Source organism: Corvus cornix, chromosome 2 (assembly GCF_000738735.6).
Source record: "Corvus cornix cornix isolate S_Up_H32 chromosome 2, ASM73873v5, whole genome shotgun sequence".
NCBI lineage: Eukaryota > Metazoa > Chordata > Aves > Passeriformes > Corvidae > Corvus > Corvus cornix.
Window position 1 is genome coordinate 149,182,185 of NC_046333.1, and position 16,258 is coordinate 149,198,442.

Sequence of the window (16,258 nt, forward strand, 5' to 3'; positions counted from 1 at the left end):
AGACTACTGTAAATCCAGCCACTACTCTACTGTGTTCAAATCTTTTCTGAACCATGTACGGTTCAGAAAAGGACTGACCTTTGTTGGCCATCAGGTGCCCACCAAGCCACTCCCCTTCTTCAATAACACAGAAAAATACAACAAGAAGCTCAAGAGACAAGGCAAGGACAGGGAGATCACTTACCAACTGTCATGGACAAAACAGATTCTACTCGGGGAAATTAGTATAATTTATTACCAATTAAATAGAGTAGAATGAGATATAAGAACAAATCTAAAGCCATTTCCTCCCAGGCACAGCCACCTGCTCTGGCATGTGGCTCTCCAGGGCTTTGTCACCAGGGTCTTTATCACAGGCTGAAGGGAAATCTGCTCTGGCACCTGGAGCACCTCTTTTCTTCCTGTTTCACTGACTTTGGTGCCTGAATAGTCGTTTGTTTCCCATTTTCTCACTCACAGCTGCTGGACAGTTGTTTTTATTTTTTTTAAATATCACAGAAGTTCTACAATCATCGCTGATGGGCTCAGCTTTGGCCAGCAGTGGGTCCACCTTGGAGCCAGCTGGAATTTTCCCTGTCTGTATAGGGGAAGGTTCTTCCTTCCTCTCACAGAAGCCTCCCCTGGTTCTATCCCCCTCTGGTACCAAAAACCTTGGCACATAAACCCAAAACACCGTGCCACTAATCCATCTGTTGCATATGATGACACTAGTGAGGACAAAATTTACTTTTGTGAGACAATCTGCTTCTTGACTTTGTAGGATTTATACCAAACCTATAAAACTGAATAAATTGTGGAGTTATTAAGTGCTTCAGACACCACAAACTAGTACTTTCCTTGGGTTTTATGCCTAGACCTGAGGAAAAGGATGCAATAGGAATCATTTAGAGTTCCTACCCTTTACAAACTTCTGCTCATTTGTAATAGTTTGGGAAGTATTCTGGAAAAATAATCTATCTGCAGCTGTCAGGGGAAAAAAAAAGTTCTTTTTGGTTTACTCACAATAGCTAAAGCTAAAACAAGAAAAGTCTTGACTGTTTGCAGTCTTACAGTAAACTGAATAATCAAATTTGGTTCCCTAGAAAAGATACTAAACAGAAGGCACTTGCCCAGGAGGTGCATTTTAAGAGCTAAGCCTGGAGACTTCTTAGATCGAGGAAAACACAGAAATGCACATGAAATGTAGAAGCAGATGAAAACAGAACTAAACAAAATTAAAAACAGGATAGACCTACACTAAGTGTTTCATGGCAGTTTATGACATAAAAAGGAACTAACCAATGTCCCTATAAAATTGATTTTCCCATGTCCTGCCTCCCAGTGAAGCTTTGTCAGCCTTGGAAGACCAGATCTATTAATGTTCCACCCTAGCTTTAGCCAGTTTCATCAAATCAGAACAGTTTACAAACAGAAATATGTGTGGTATATTTTGAGTTCTGGTATTCAACAGTTACTAATTCAGACATGCAGTAGGCAAGGTCCAAACAAAAATAAATATATATAATCAGAGAGGTCTGCAGGTTCTGGGTTTTTTTTTTTATTTATTGAAAAGGGTAGGATCCATTCTCATGCCCACTGGCAATGATGCAAAATTCTCCAAACCAATGGAAGTTTAACAAACACATTCGAACCACCTGGAATAGTATCTACAAGTTTTAAAGCGAAAAACTTGACTCAGTGCCAAGTACTGCAGCACAGTAAGAACTAATACTACTTCTCTTCCTTCAATCCTTTATGGTTTGATATAAACTCCCATATAAACCAGCAGTCAGTCACATGGCCTTTGCTTGGAGCTAGGTCTACACCCACAACTGTTTATTTTCTAGCTCTGAATTTTTATTTTTTTATGTTAAGCCAAGAGAAATAGCCTTTTCTCATTATCATACAGCATGCATAGCAAAAACACCATCAGAGTCTATTAAATTAAAACACTCAGCTCAAGAACAGATGTCATGACTTATGGAGGTTTCTGAAGCTGAACGAATGCACATCTGGCCATGTGGACTGTGCAGCATTATATTTATGATGGTTTGGTGTGTGGCATTCTGATGACTGCAGGGCAGCAGTGTGCTAAAGCCAGTTCTTGGTAGAGCAGGTTTTTTTGGTATTTCATAGGTCACCTGCTTGGATAATAATAATAATTGTATTGGTTCTGACTGGGATGGAGTTAACTTTCCCCATGGCTGCCCTCACAGTTCTGTGCTCGGTGTTGGTGGCTACAAAGGTGTTGGTGACACCTCAGTGTTTTGGCTCCTGTTGAGCAGAGCTGGCACAGTACCAGTGCTGTCTCTCCAATATTCCCCCATTAGTAGGGTGGGGCAAGATCCTGGCAGGGGTCACAACCAGGCCAGCTGAACCAAACTGACCAAAGGGATATTCCATACCATAGGATATCTGCTGAGCAATAAAAGCTAAGAAAAAGGAGGAGAAGAGGGAGAATTCACTATTACAACTTTTGTCTTCCAGAGAAACCACTATACATACCAAAGCCCCACTTCCCAGGAAGTGACTGGACATCACCTGCTGATGGGAAGGAGAGAATAAATCATTTGTTTTTCTTTGCTTCTGCACATTAAACTTACTCTGTCTTTACCCACAATTTTTCTCTATCGCACCTTGTCCTGTTGAGGATGGGAATGATAGAATGGCTTGGTGAGCACCTGGCTTCCAGTCAAGGTAAACTCATCAAAATTATACCATCATTAAAATTAAAAAAAAAAAAAAAATTACAGAGATAGGTAGAAGAAAGGGTTTCCATCTAAGGGAAAAATATGGGAAGGAAACAAGGTTTTTTCTAATTACAACAGACTAAGATTTTTCCATGGAGACTAAAAGCAAAAATGGGAGTGGAGAGCTTGCCTTTCCATCTCTCTTCTTACAACAGAGACTTGTCCAGAGGATAATGAAAATAGGCACCACTCTTCAAAGAAGCCTCTATCATGTGCTGTACAGAGATGTACAGAGATTAGTCTAAAATACAAACAGCTATTTAAATGTCTATGGTGTGACTGTCTACCAGAGAGGCAGAGGTTGAGGTCAGTTTGTTTGCCAAAAGCATACACTGGATAGCAGCCTCAGGCCAAACTTTCTCTCAGCCCTCGTTAATTCCCTGGTAGTTCCTCTGCACCAGGAGCTCTAGGCTTGCATATTTTTAATGTTTATACAGAAAAGCTTTGACAGGAAATGTTGAGGGAAGCTGAGGGCAGCATGTTAATCAGAAGCCTTGAATCACAGTTTCTTAACAGGTTAATGGTTGCAATATTCCGGGGTGAGTTTCTAGATCTGAGGAAACATTTTTGACGAAAAAGAAAAAAAACCCCAAACATTCCAAATCTAGCACTTAAAGAAATTAAAAAGTAATTTAAAAAAAGAACAAACCACAAAAAACCAATTAATCATTATTTTTAAAACAAACAACTTTCTACCAAAAATTGCACCAAGAGCTCTCCTTTTTACCTGCGGTAAGCAGCAAGATCAACGGCACACACTAACTGTGGGACCTGCCATGAGTAAGGCGTTGTAACACCCTTCCACCTACATGCACAATACTCTGGACACAAAACCTTCTTTCACAACATCCTTAATAATGACTCATGTCCTCTGACTGTCATACATCAGACCCGAAAGCCAGGACCTTTTCCTGAATAATTAACTTCACCTTACAGCAGACACCTACTCAGGTGAATCCCCTCTTAAAAGTGTCACTGTCAGTGGGGGGATATATCCATACATCTTGAACCGTGAAATGGTCCATGCAGGTGGGGGCTGAACACCCAGGAATTGTGTGCCCAAGTGTCAGGTGGTTCATGCAGAAATGTTTGAAGGGTTTTTCTTCTAACAAAATCCCTCTACAGGAAATATAAAACCATGACATGTTCTCCACAGATAATGTGGACACTTCGTGTGATCGAATTGAAGACATCATTTCTCATCCTCCTTACCTCTGAAGAAGTGGGTTTGCAGTAGCCAGCTCCAAACACTAGATTTTCTAATGACATACTGGACTGGTCTGGTCCCGCCTCCAGGTTGCCTTTACCAAGCCATGAACCTTTCCCTGGACGAGCGAAACTATAAGGAGAAAAATTAAGAAAAAAGTAATCAGAGCAGCATTGTTAGGGAAGAATCATTGTTGTCCCAGTATAATTTCCTTGCTTAGAAAAGATTTACAATTTTGGCGGGTTTTGCTTTTGTTTCTTTCAAGTTGCACTGTAAATTAATATTTCCCTTGAAAATGATCATTATCCTGTGTGCAGTAGCTCAAGCAATGTGGATGAAGTTTGTTTTCTAGGCATTCAGTCCAGTGGTTTGAGTGTTATCTTTCACTCACTCCTTTCTCTGCTGTCTTACAGATCTTTTTCCAGCAAAACATCTCACCAACACAACCTTTCCATCTATCCACAGGGATCACATTCTCATCAGCTTGCACCTTGATGGATGCAACATCTTTCTCTCTGGCTTTAACCACATCACCCTTCCTCTCTGAGTTGTGCATGATCTCTCCTAACTACCAGTATCTTTTTTAGCTTATCCTAAACTTATTATTATAGATTGGAAGTTTGGTTCCCATTTCTCACTCTCCCACAGCATTAGCTTTCAGCACCAAAAGGATAAGACTTCAGCCAAAAAACTACATTTATTTTTTCCGGGTGCAACATGATTTCACTGTTATCCAAATTCTTCCTCAAAAAAATGACAGAATGTAAGTTGCTTCATTCTCAGTGCTGACTCCTGTGGTCAGTGCTTCCTTCTGGCTATATATGTACATTTCCTACTGAAGACCAAGAACCCATTAAGGGTGGAATATCCTGTCTAGAGTTTACTCAGCATCAAGCCCACCAGAGTACTGATGTGCAGCCAGGGGTCATACTTTGGATTAAGCTGAGCAGTAGTTACACCCCAGTTAATGATGTGGGCTGCCTTTATATTCATTGGAGAGGAATTGGCATTCCCAGCATATGAGTCATCTCTTGCTGAAGCAGTGATATCAAACAGATCAGAGGAATTTTACCCTCCAAGTATTTAATTCTTAATTGTGGACTGTAAAGCGAGCCTGGATGACTGCTTCATCAACAACTGGAGGTAGATGAGATAACCCCACTGTTAGTTCCTCTGATAACAAGTGCTGTACACAAACTACATCAAGATTTCAAGAAGGAAATCAGGCTACTTGTGGGGAATGCAATGAGTCAAATCACCAACCGTGACTGCTAAATTGCGATGCAAGCAACAAGAAGGGTTCTTAAAAAACAGGCAGGCAAAGGTGGAACTGAAATAATGATCTGCAGAGAAAAAGGCAAACAAACTGCAGAGGTAATGCCACTGGCTTTGTTCTACAGCTTCCAGACTGGGATCAGCATCCACAGGCATCTGATGCCCACCCAGGCATCCCAAATCACATCATACCCAGGAGACCTGGTCTCCTTGAAAGAATAAAAAACTTCCAGGATGGAGAGCACAAAAAAAATCTTAAAACCATAATGTGCCAGAAAAGCCACAGGAAAGTGCCATTCCTGCTGCAATGACTCTCCAGTCCAAGGTTATTCCTCTATGTAGATGTGTATCACATGGCCGCATCAGCTCAGATCAAACTAAATCATTGATATCCACACCTGGTTCAGTTTTTAAGGACAGATTAAAGTGCCGAGTGCTGTACAGAAACACACAGAAAACAGAGAATCATAGAATCACAGAACATCCCACGACAGAAAGGATTCACAAGGATCACCGAAATCCAACTCTTGACCCTGCACGGGGCAGCCCTAAGAATCACACCATGTGCCCGAGAGCATTGTCCAGGTGCTTCTTGAGCTATGGAAAGATCCTTATATTAAAGGTACAAGATGAAAGAAACATTCAATAATATCCATACAAAAGGTGAGGTTCTGGTGCGAAATAGAGTTTCTGCAAGATCAGAAAGAGAATCTCAAGCAAAATTACAAATTGGACCAGTTTCAGAAGGTTTAATGCTAATCCATGTCTTGTCTGTAGAAAAAACCTGCTGCTTATTATTTATAAATACTTGCAAAAAGGCCATTCCATAAGAGGGAGGATGGAGGAAAAGAAATTAGCAAATATCTGTTCTTGCTTATGTATACTTTAATTTATGTGATCAAAGCAATTTCCAGCTGGTTGCTGCTAAGCAGCATGAAGCCTTTCCATGTATTTCCTACATGCACCATTTAAGATAAAAGTAATAAATAAATAAATAAATAAATAAAGTTATTTCCAACAGACAAGAGCTATACACTGCTGTGAGTAATTTCAGCTGTTACTGAATGATGTTGTCTGCTGTGGTCTGCTGGAAAGGCTCAAGAAACAGAAATAAAAAATGATTGCTGTGGTATCAGAGAGAGAAGCTTAAATAAATATTGTGTGCACATGAAAAACTCCTCATTTGAATATGAGCAAAGCTTTCAAAGGTTTAAAGGGAAAGGAGAGCACTTCTTAATTCCTTTTTTTGTTTATTTATCTGTTGCTTTTACAACAGAGAAGGATTTTTAATCTGTTGGTTTTATGGAAAGTGATTTCACATAGCACTGTATAACAAAAACCTTTTTTTGGGAAACATGCCAAAACATCATCAGTCTGCTGAGGGAAAGTTTAAGTGGAAGGCTTACAAACTGCTGAGTCCCCCAATGTTTTCTGAAGTATACATTGCTTGAAGAAAATTTTTATTAGCAATAACAGGTTAATTTGCGACCTCTTTTTTTTTCTTTTTTTCTGTATTTATTTCTTCTAAATATTTATGTAAACATGCTCATTTGTATGAATCACAAACCCTAGTTATTTATGTGTCCATTTGGACTATCTATTTAATAGCACTGATTTAATATCAACATTTAGATCCTTATCCAGTATGATAACCTTAGCTTTTAATTGGAATCAGGATAAAAAAGGTTAAAAGAGGTAACATGTGTGTCCAGGAGGATTACCATGGGTGCAGAACTATTAATATTTTCAGTGAAATGTTTTATGGGATATTTTTGAGCTGGCCTTTTGATGATCTTATGCATGAGACCAGGAGTAGTGAGGCCACGGCACAGGTTGCCCAGAGAATTTGTGGATGCCCCATCCCTGGAAGTTTTTAAGGCCAGGTTGGATGGGGCTTGGAGCAAGCTGGGATAATGGGAGGTGTCCCTGCCCATGGCAGGGGTGTGGAACAAGATGATCTTTAAGGTCCCTTCCAAACCAAACCATTCTATATTCTATGATTTTATGCCATTTTCCTTCAAAGCAGTCTAAATTATTACGCAGTACACTAAACTGCCTTGAAAAGTCCTTTTTTTCCTTTGTTACAGCCTGCAAGATTCTAGCAATTTAAATTTAAGACCTTTCTGACTCAGAGGTTATATTCAAGCAATTATTCCCAGCAGTCATGGTTACCTTCTATGAATCAGTGTCCATGACTTTGTGATTTATACTTTTGGCCTCTGTAACATCTTTTGGAATGAATTGCATGTTGTAATAAGTGCTGAAGTTTCTGGTTCTTTTAAACTTGATGTTGCAGAATTGAACGTGGCACCACCAGGTTCTCGTATAGCACAAAATATTAAATAATCATTCCCTGGATTTTTATCTTCTGTGGACAATTCTCTTACATATAAATGAAATGACAGTTTCCTAGCATAAGAGATGGAATGGCCTTAATAAATGTGAATTCAGATGTGTTATTGAAGCAAATCAGAAAAAATACTTTAGGGCAGTTTAATAGAAAGCCATGGTCTCTTTGAGACTAAACTGCCCAAAAAAGAAATACCTTTCTTTAATTTTTAATTTTGTTTTGGGGTTTTGAGAATTTTTATTTTAGGGACGGGGGAGGGTTTGGTTATTTGGGGTTTTTTTTTGGTAAGCAAAACAATCTTTTAATGAATTGAAGTTTTTAGGAGAATGGGGGAAAAAAAATTGGGATCTGATTCTTGTTTGGAAAAAAAAACCCTTTCTTGCTCTAGATGAAATGATCAAACTGTAAAAAAAACCCCAAACAATGCCCCCCCACTAACAATCATCACATTTCTAATGACAAGAAATTATAATCTTGTGAGTAAATCAGGAGTGGAAATTCAGGAAATTAACTTGTATCCCATTTAGGCCAGATCCTTGGAGAAACCACTTATTTTCTCTCAGTCCCTTATACATAAAATATTACTGCTTTAAAAATTTAAAATTTAAGTCAGTCTCATAGAAATAGCATACTCAGAATTAAACCCTCACAGTTGCCACTACCATCTGTTTGCATTTCACCAGGAACTTCCTTTTCCCACAGATCAGGAAAATTGTAATGAAAACACTCCTTTCCCTCATTGTTTTAACTCAAAACTTTAATATAGCTTTTGGCAAATTACTACTGGCACAAGGCCATAGGGCACATGGGGGATCTGTTATGTATTTTTGAGAATAATCTGTGCATGTTTACAGATTTTGCTCCTCTAGACATGGTTCTCTCTTACCTAAGAAGTTTCACTAAGGTTATAATCAGTGACTGTAAAATGTTCTGAGCATTTTGTGTAAAACTGATAAGATTTATTATAATAACAGTTTAATGAAAATAGATATCTCTCCTTAGGTCCCCAACAGAGTTGGGGCAGGGGGGGAATCTGGTTTGAAATCTTTAGTGATTTTGACTGCTGGAAAATTCTGGCTCATTTGTCCTGAACTTAACCTTAGTTGCTATAAAATTTGAAAGCAGATAAAGCCATGTGGTGATATTTAATTTACTTTTGAGTGGAATTATTTTTTTTAATTGACAGATATTGTCATGTTTTTCTTATGTGACTTCTCAGCTGGTAGCACAGGAGAATGGCATGTCAAAGTGGAGGTTTATCTTTGCAGATACATAACAAACTACCAAATAAAAGAAAATTCAAAGGAAAAATCATCCAGTTATTATAGATGAGTTCTAAAAGGACAATAATATAAATCAGTATTCTTCTAATAAATATTTTATGGAAGGAATAGCTCTTTACTGCGTAAATATTCCATTTTATTTCTGCAGATTAATTTATTTGCAAACAGGGTGGAGAGGGAAAATAAGTGAAGAAGTTTAGTCCCCAGTATTACATTTGTGCAGTTTCAGATGGAAGCTGCCCATGAGTAGGAGTCAGCTACACTTCCACCTGCAGGAAAATGGACCTGTGTAATCTGCACCCAGATTCAAGGTGCACAAGGCAGCGGAGTGTATGTGTCATTTATAGATGGATCAGTTGTGCTTTTGAGGAACAGGAGGATGCCTGGAAGTATTATAAATGAGTTTAGGTGAGATAAAACTGCTCAAGAATGCCCAGGGTTGGCCTAATTCCTCAGTGCAGTGAAGCAGAGAGCTAGATCAGGGCTAGATCAGCAATCTTTAAATACTCTGCGTCCTTTTGATTCTGTTTCCTCTTCCAGAAAGAACAAGGTAAAGGCACATAAAAATTGAGTGTCTGTGTCTTGGTTGCTCCATCAACAAAATTTATAGTATATTATTTCCCCATCTCAGATTCCACCAAGATTTCTTATTTCTGAACCAGTGACTTGGATGTGGGCAATTAAGAATTCAATGTTAATAAGTAAAATCCTGAAAGACTACTTTGTTTTTTCACATAAACTTACGTGTGAAAGTGGGGAAGGAATAGAAAGTTGAGGAGAATCTAGAAAGCTGAGAAAAATAAACCCCTTTCTTGTCTAAGCAAGAGGAAACAGGTTTGCCAGCTGCCTGTGGATCTGCTTATCTGCAGTGATTTCAAGACTGGCTTTTTAAAATTTCCTTTGTGGTTTGGGCTTTTACTTTTTTGGGAAGCAGTGAAGAGATTTATGGAATTAATGAACCATGTTTCTTGTTTGCTTCCTAAGTGAGTCCAGCATAAGCAAGGCACTGTGCAGCATGCCTGAGACTAGGTAGACTTCTACGCCACCGACCTGCACATTTTCCTTTGGGAAAACCAGAAATATTTCTTGAAGTCTGAGCTATGCTGGAGCAAAGTTCCTTTCCTAACAGCTGAAGCTGAGCTAATAAGCACGGGTTGCAGTTACAGGAGCAGTTGTGAGGCCGGTGACAGGGAGCTAAGGGAGAAGTCAATGCCTCGGGCCAGAAACCAAACTCATCCATACAAATGAGAAAACTCGAGTCCAAATCCCCAGCTCCTCCTCCTCACCTTCCTCTTACAAGTGTCTGCTCACATTTAGCCTCTGGATGTTAGGTAAGAGAATGGAAGGTATTTAAGCTGTTTATGGAGGCCAGTGCCTCAGCACGGGAGCAGTCTCAAGCTTGAACACTGTTCCCTTTTTCTGGTTATCTTTTGACAGGCTTAGTGTGCTCATCTCCTGCCACCCTGGGTAAAATGAGGTTGCCAGAGGCAAGCCCTCAACTTTCCAAAGAGAACTGTCTCTTGTATCATATTAGGAGAGATGTGGCATCCAATTCTTGCTGTAGGTTCTGCTCTGCTTCTCCCACATCCCAAAAGCCTGAAATACTACTCCATGATCTGCAGGCGCCAAAAGCACTCAGTGCAGACACCACAGCCAGCACAGCAGCTGTCACTGCTCTTCCACAGCACAGCTCCAGCCCTGGTGTCACAGTGTCCCGCTGTGCCTGGTTGAAGGGTTTGGGTTTAGGGCAAGACACAGGTGAGGGAAGCAGTGTTTCAGGTCAAGACAACAGCTGTCACAACCACTGAGGCCTACATGCCAGTTCTCCCCTGTAATTGCACTCCTGCCTGGAAAGCAAAGTCTTGGACTTGGTCCCAGGCACTCCAGCTTCCTGAGCCACTTCTGGAATGCTTTTTAGAGAAGTCAAAGAACTCTAAGGGTTAAAGTAAGAGATTTTAACCAAGATCTGGCTTAGTGCTCTGTAAGGACAAGTAAAAGCCAAGCAGTCCCCACCCTGTTGCAGAGGGATGCAGCTGCCAAAGGAGCCAAGAGAGGCGGCGATCCAAGCACCAAAGCATCACACCATGCTTCTGGTCATCCACATCAACATCAACACAACATCTGGTCATCCACATCCCACATCAACAGCAAATATGACTGCTCTGGAGATAAATGGGGCAGCTTCCAGCCCACAAAACCCTCACGAGGTTCAACAGATCCAAGTGCCACTCCTGAGTTTGGGCATTCCCAGGTAAGAATACAGACTGAGACTCATTGAACAGAGCCCTGTGGAGAGGAAGTTGAGGGTTCTGGTGGATGGAAAACTGGAGAAGAGCCAACAATGTGCACTTGCAGCTCAGAAAGTAAACCACATTCTGGGCTGCATCCAAAGCACCATGGGAAGCAGGTCAAGGGAGGAGATTCTGACCCTCTGCCCTGCCCTTCTGCGACTCCCACCTGCAAGGCTGCATCCAGCTCTGGAGTTCCCAGCATAGGAAACTGTGGGATATTGTGGACCTCTAAGAGCAGGTCCAGAGGAGGCTACAAAGGTGATCAGAGGGCCGGAGCATCTCTCCTCTGAGGACAGGCTGAGAGAGCTGGGTTTGTTCAGCGTTGAGAAGAAAAGGCTCCAGGGTGACATTGCACCACCTTTCAGTACCTAAGGGCAGCTTATAAAAAAGAGGGAGAGAGATGTTTGACAAGGGGATGTAGTGATAGGACAAGGGGAAATGGCTTTATACTGAAAAAGAGATTTATTTCAGATATTAGGATGAATTTTTTTTACTGTGAGGGTGATGAGGCCCTGGCACAGGTTGCCCAGAGAAGCTGTGGCTGCCCCATCCCTGGAAGTGTTCAGGCCAGGTTGAATGGAGATCTGAGCAACCTGGTCTAGTGCAAAGTGGCCCTGACCATGGCAGGGGATTGGAATTAAAATATCTTTAAGGTATCCAACCCAAACCATTCTATGATTCTGTGATAACAAAGCTGGAGATAAGTTCATTCAAAATCTACCTCACCACCTTCCTACCCAGCCTCTCACCTTCTCAATAAATCCACAAAGCCTTTAGCAGTTGCCATGAATTTGGACCCTATCACAAAGCTGAGGGTTATACTCTTTAGAAAGGGCGAATCACAAAATTTCCATCCAGAAGCCTGCAAAGGATCCCAGAAATTTGAATTTCACTCATTCTCAGGTTGGTAAAAGGTGAGGGCTTCAAAGTCTCAAACCTAATGTAATATTTATTATATCAGAATTTTTAACCAGGACAAGCGTCAATATCAAAATGTTCACTTGTCAAAAAAGCAGGAGGTAATGGAGGCACCCTGCAAAGGTTCCCCCAGCAGGAGCTATTTGTGAGTATGCATTACCCTGAAGGGAAAGGCCTAAATTGGTCTTGCTGGCTTTCCTCTTTAAATATAGACAATATGGAAGAATTTGAACAAGAGTATCTACTTTGTCAACAGAGCTGACAAAACATGAAAAGCTGAGTCCACAGGGCATATATGAGCTGATAGATGTGCTTCAGGCAAAGTGGTTTTCCAGGAAAACTTCAATAGAGCAGTGAATTGCAATTTTATATAATTATTTCCAGGGTAGGTCTAGAACTGTTGCAATTTTACACGTCTATAGATATGTGTAGAAATAATATGTATACACACACGATGTATCATGATGGGACAGTTCAAGGTAGCAAATGAAACCACAGTGAAACACTGCATAGATATTTTTTCCATCATAATATAACTATCCCCATGTTGGGGCCCTCCCCCTGCCATCTGGTCCTGGGAGAGGGGCCCTGGGGGGGAGGCACGGGATTTTCCTAGCCCCTGGTCAGCCTCATTCCCCATTGGTTGTTTTGTGTTCCCCTGTGCGGGCAAGAACCCTCAGGTCCCGTGATTGCCTCAGTTCCTCGGCAGACATCCGGCCATGCAGCTGGAGAAATAAACATCTCTGAAACATCTATCAAGAATCAGTCCATATGTATTTCTTTTCCATGGGCCTCGTTGTCTGATACACGTGTTGCAGTATCCCCACTGTAACAAATGGTGGTTAATACGGGCAGAGAGATCCCCGATCCCTAAGGACAGCGACTGATTTGTGAGTAAACTCTGGATTTCTCTTCTTGTTTTTGTTTTGCTGTTCCATCTCTAAATTATGGAGGAACCGTGGAAAGACTCTTGGTCTCAGAGCCTCATATGGACATTTATCTTAAACTTGAAAAGATTCTTGAACAACGATTTGTAAATTTTAGCCTAATTCAAGCTCAAAAGGAACTGAAACATTTCCTTGCATGGTTGTTTAAGAACTTTTTCTATGTTTCTTGGGATTTAATTCTTACCAAAGACTCTTGGAAGACCGTTTGGACACAGTTAATTTTTGAGTCAAAATATATGCCGATGGAAGAATATTTTCACGAATATTATTTAATTACCGAGACTGTTCAGCAATGTCAGCTGTGTCTTGGTGAAGGGAAGCATGCCTCAGAGTCCGTGCAACCCAGACCATGTGGACCGAGCGCTCTCCAAGCAGCAGCGAGGCAGCTCCTGCGCGCGGGCAGAGCGACGCGAGCTGCAGTGCTGGCAGTGGAGCGAGGCATGGCGGGAGCCCACCCGGACCCGCGCAGCATGTGGTGGAGCGAGCCCTGTGAGAGAAGCGGCGCACAGGCAGCGGGCGGTGGCCGGCGGCGAAGCAGATCCGTGCCTAGCCAAGAAGCGCGCTGGAGCAGGGTGTGGGGGGCCGCCGCTCGGGGGCCCGGCCGAGATGAGGGCGTGGCACCAGGCAGCAGCAGCACAGCTGAGAGCAGAGGAGATGGTGGGCGGGGAGCTGAGCGGCACGGCCCGGCCCAGCCTGTGCGGCCCGGAATGCAACCCCGGGAAGAGCGCGCAGGCACGAGCAGCCCTGACAATTCCAACACGGTAGTGAGCGAAAGCGAAAGAGAAAGCGAAAACGCAGCAAGACAGAAAACAGCAACCACTCAAAAAAAGGAAAAAATCACTGTAGCTAAGGTTATAGGCATAGTAAAATGCTATAATGTTAAACAAAATTATGGTTTTATAACAAGACGTGACAACCAGCAAGACATATTCGTTCATAGAACTGCTATTAAAAAGAATAGCCCTGAAAAATGCATCCCAAGCTTGGGAGATGGAGAGGTGGTGGAGTTCAAAATTATGCAAGGTAGAAAAGGGTTATAAGCAGCAGAGGTCACTGGGCTTGATGGTGTTTTTGTGAAAGGCAGTATATATGCTAAAAATTGTAATCATGTTAGATAATATCTCCATTATAAGCCCCCCCTACAGTCTCCCTTTCCTAATCCCACCTTTCCCTTTTATCCTATATCCTATTACCCCCAGTGTATTCCCAATCCATTTTTTCACCCATGGTTTCCCTCACAAAACCATGCCTTTGCCAATTGTTTCCCCAAAAATCCCTTTCCAATGCTGAGTGGGGGATGAAGAGGGGGAGGGAAGAAATTAATTATTGTTGTTTAGAGTTCCAACAGGTACAAATAGAAGAAACCCTCTCCTGCCTCAGTTTCCCCACAAAGCATGCCCAGAGAGTCCTGTCTCCCTCTGTCAGCCTTAAGATGTTCCAGAGAATCTGTTTGGACCTTTAAAGACTCAGGAGGGTGGCTTGTTTTGTTTTGAGACTGTCCTTGTTATCTCGTGTTTATCCAGTTTTTCTCAATGTTAAGTTTTAAATCTCTTTTTGTTAAAAATAAACAGGTGAAATGTTGGGGCCCTCCCGCCTGCTGTCTGGTCCTGGGAGAGGGGCCCTGGGGGGAGGCACGGGGTTTCCCTGCCCCTGCTCAGCCTCGTTCCCCATTGGTTGTTTTGTGTTCCCCTGCACGGGCAAGGACCCTCGGGTCCCGTGATTGCCTCAGTTCCTCGGCAGAGCCCCGGCCATGCGGCTGGAGAAACAAACATCTCTCTGAAACATCTATCAAGAATCGGTCCATATATATTTCTTTTCCATGGGCCTCGTTGTCTGATACGCGCGTTGCAGTTTCTCCACCATAACCCCACATCCTTGGATGTGTTCATGGCCAGGCTGGATTGGGGTCTGAACAGCCTGATCTAGTGGGAGGTGTCCCTGCCCATGTCAGGAGGGTTGGAACTAAATGATCTTTAAGGTCTCTTCCAACCCAATCCATTCTGTGATTCGGTGAACTGGGGTTTATTTTTCTCTATTCAACGTGACAGAAAAAAAAAAAAAAAAAAAAAAAAAAGACTTTCTAGTCATTCAGGTTCTATTATGTTATTAAAAATAAAACTGATTTTATAGGTAATTTTTTTTTATGTTCCTAGTAAACTCCAGTGATTAATGATAAAAAGGAAAGTTCTGAGCTGTGGGCAACTCAAATAAGTTTTAATTGGCTGGTTTTGTTTTAGAGTACTTGGAACTGCCATTTATTTTTACATTGCTGTCTTCATCCTGATTCATACTTAGAGAACGCATAATATAAAAACTCTTCAGGTTTGGAATATTATCAAGAAGAAGATAAATCCTCACTATCGCACTTTAAAATGATTTTATGAGCTTAAGTAAATGAGACTGTATATTGTGTTGTCAAAAATCTTCATTCCACTGCAATAAATACATTGTATACTTCACAAATGTCCACAAAATAGTATTTTAAAAGCTATAGTAATCTGACTATGGAACAGTTGCTCATCATGTGATTTATGCCTAATAACAGTAACAAGGCTGTGCAACCCCATTCATTAGAGAGTAATACACAACTGAAAACAGTCATTAAGCCTCTTGAGCTATTGTTCTTTCATCCTTGTCTATAGTAGAACAATGAGCAAATTATCTGATCAAAACTATCTGGTTAGAAGCAGTCTGTTATAATCTAATTCACTGTTTAAAAAGTCAACACATAGGAAATCAGAGATACAGCAGTTACCTGTATCACATCAGCAGAACACAGATATGTCAGTCTGGTCTGCTGGTATGAGACACATCCCAGCCACAGCTCACAGAACCACAGAACCTTAGAATGGTTCGGGTTGGAAGGGACCTTAAAGGTTATCTAGTTTCATCCTTCCTGCCATGGGCAGGGACACCTTCCACTAGAGCAGGCTGCCCAAAGCCCCATCCAGTGTGGCCTTGAACAGTTTCAGGGATGGAGCATCTACAACTTCTCAACCTCTCACCTCAGGCTCAACCTCTTACAATCCCAATTCAATCTGTGGCATCTTGTTCAAGCAATGCCTTTACACTAAAGGAGAACTGAAGCAAAGTACTAAGTCAAAACACAAAACCTGAGGAAAATAGATTCTACAGGTTCATCTTCCTTTCTGACACTGTGCTCTTTGCACAATATTTGACAAACTTAAGATCTCTTGGTCATTTGGGAAACAAGACCTTGATGGAGTTAAAGGAAGCTGAACAAATCTGAACACTGTA

The 16,258-nt window shown here is 41.5% G+C and overlaps 1 protein-coding gene across 7 annotated transcripts in view; it reads right to left on the bottom strand.

Annotated features, from left to right (window-relative positions):
- Positions 1–16,258, bottom strand: part of FAM135B (family with sequence similarity 135 member B) — a 271,095-nt gene that overhangs the window by 48,331 nt on the left and 206,506 nt on the right. For all 7 annotated transcript variants that reach the window (XM_019289330.1, XM_019289329.1, XM_010404724.4 and 4 more), the window contains one exon: positions 3,942–4,068. In XM_019289330.1, coding sequence (XP_019144875.1) covers positions 3,942–4,068 — 127 coding nt within the window. The remainder of the gene's footprint in view (positions 1–3,941; positions 4,069–16,258) is intronic.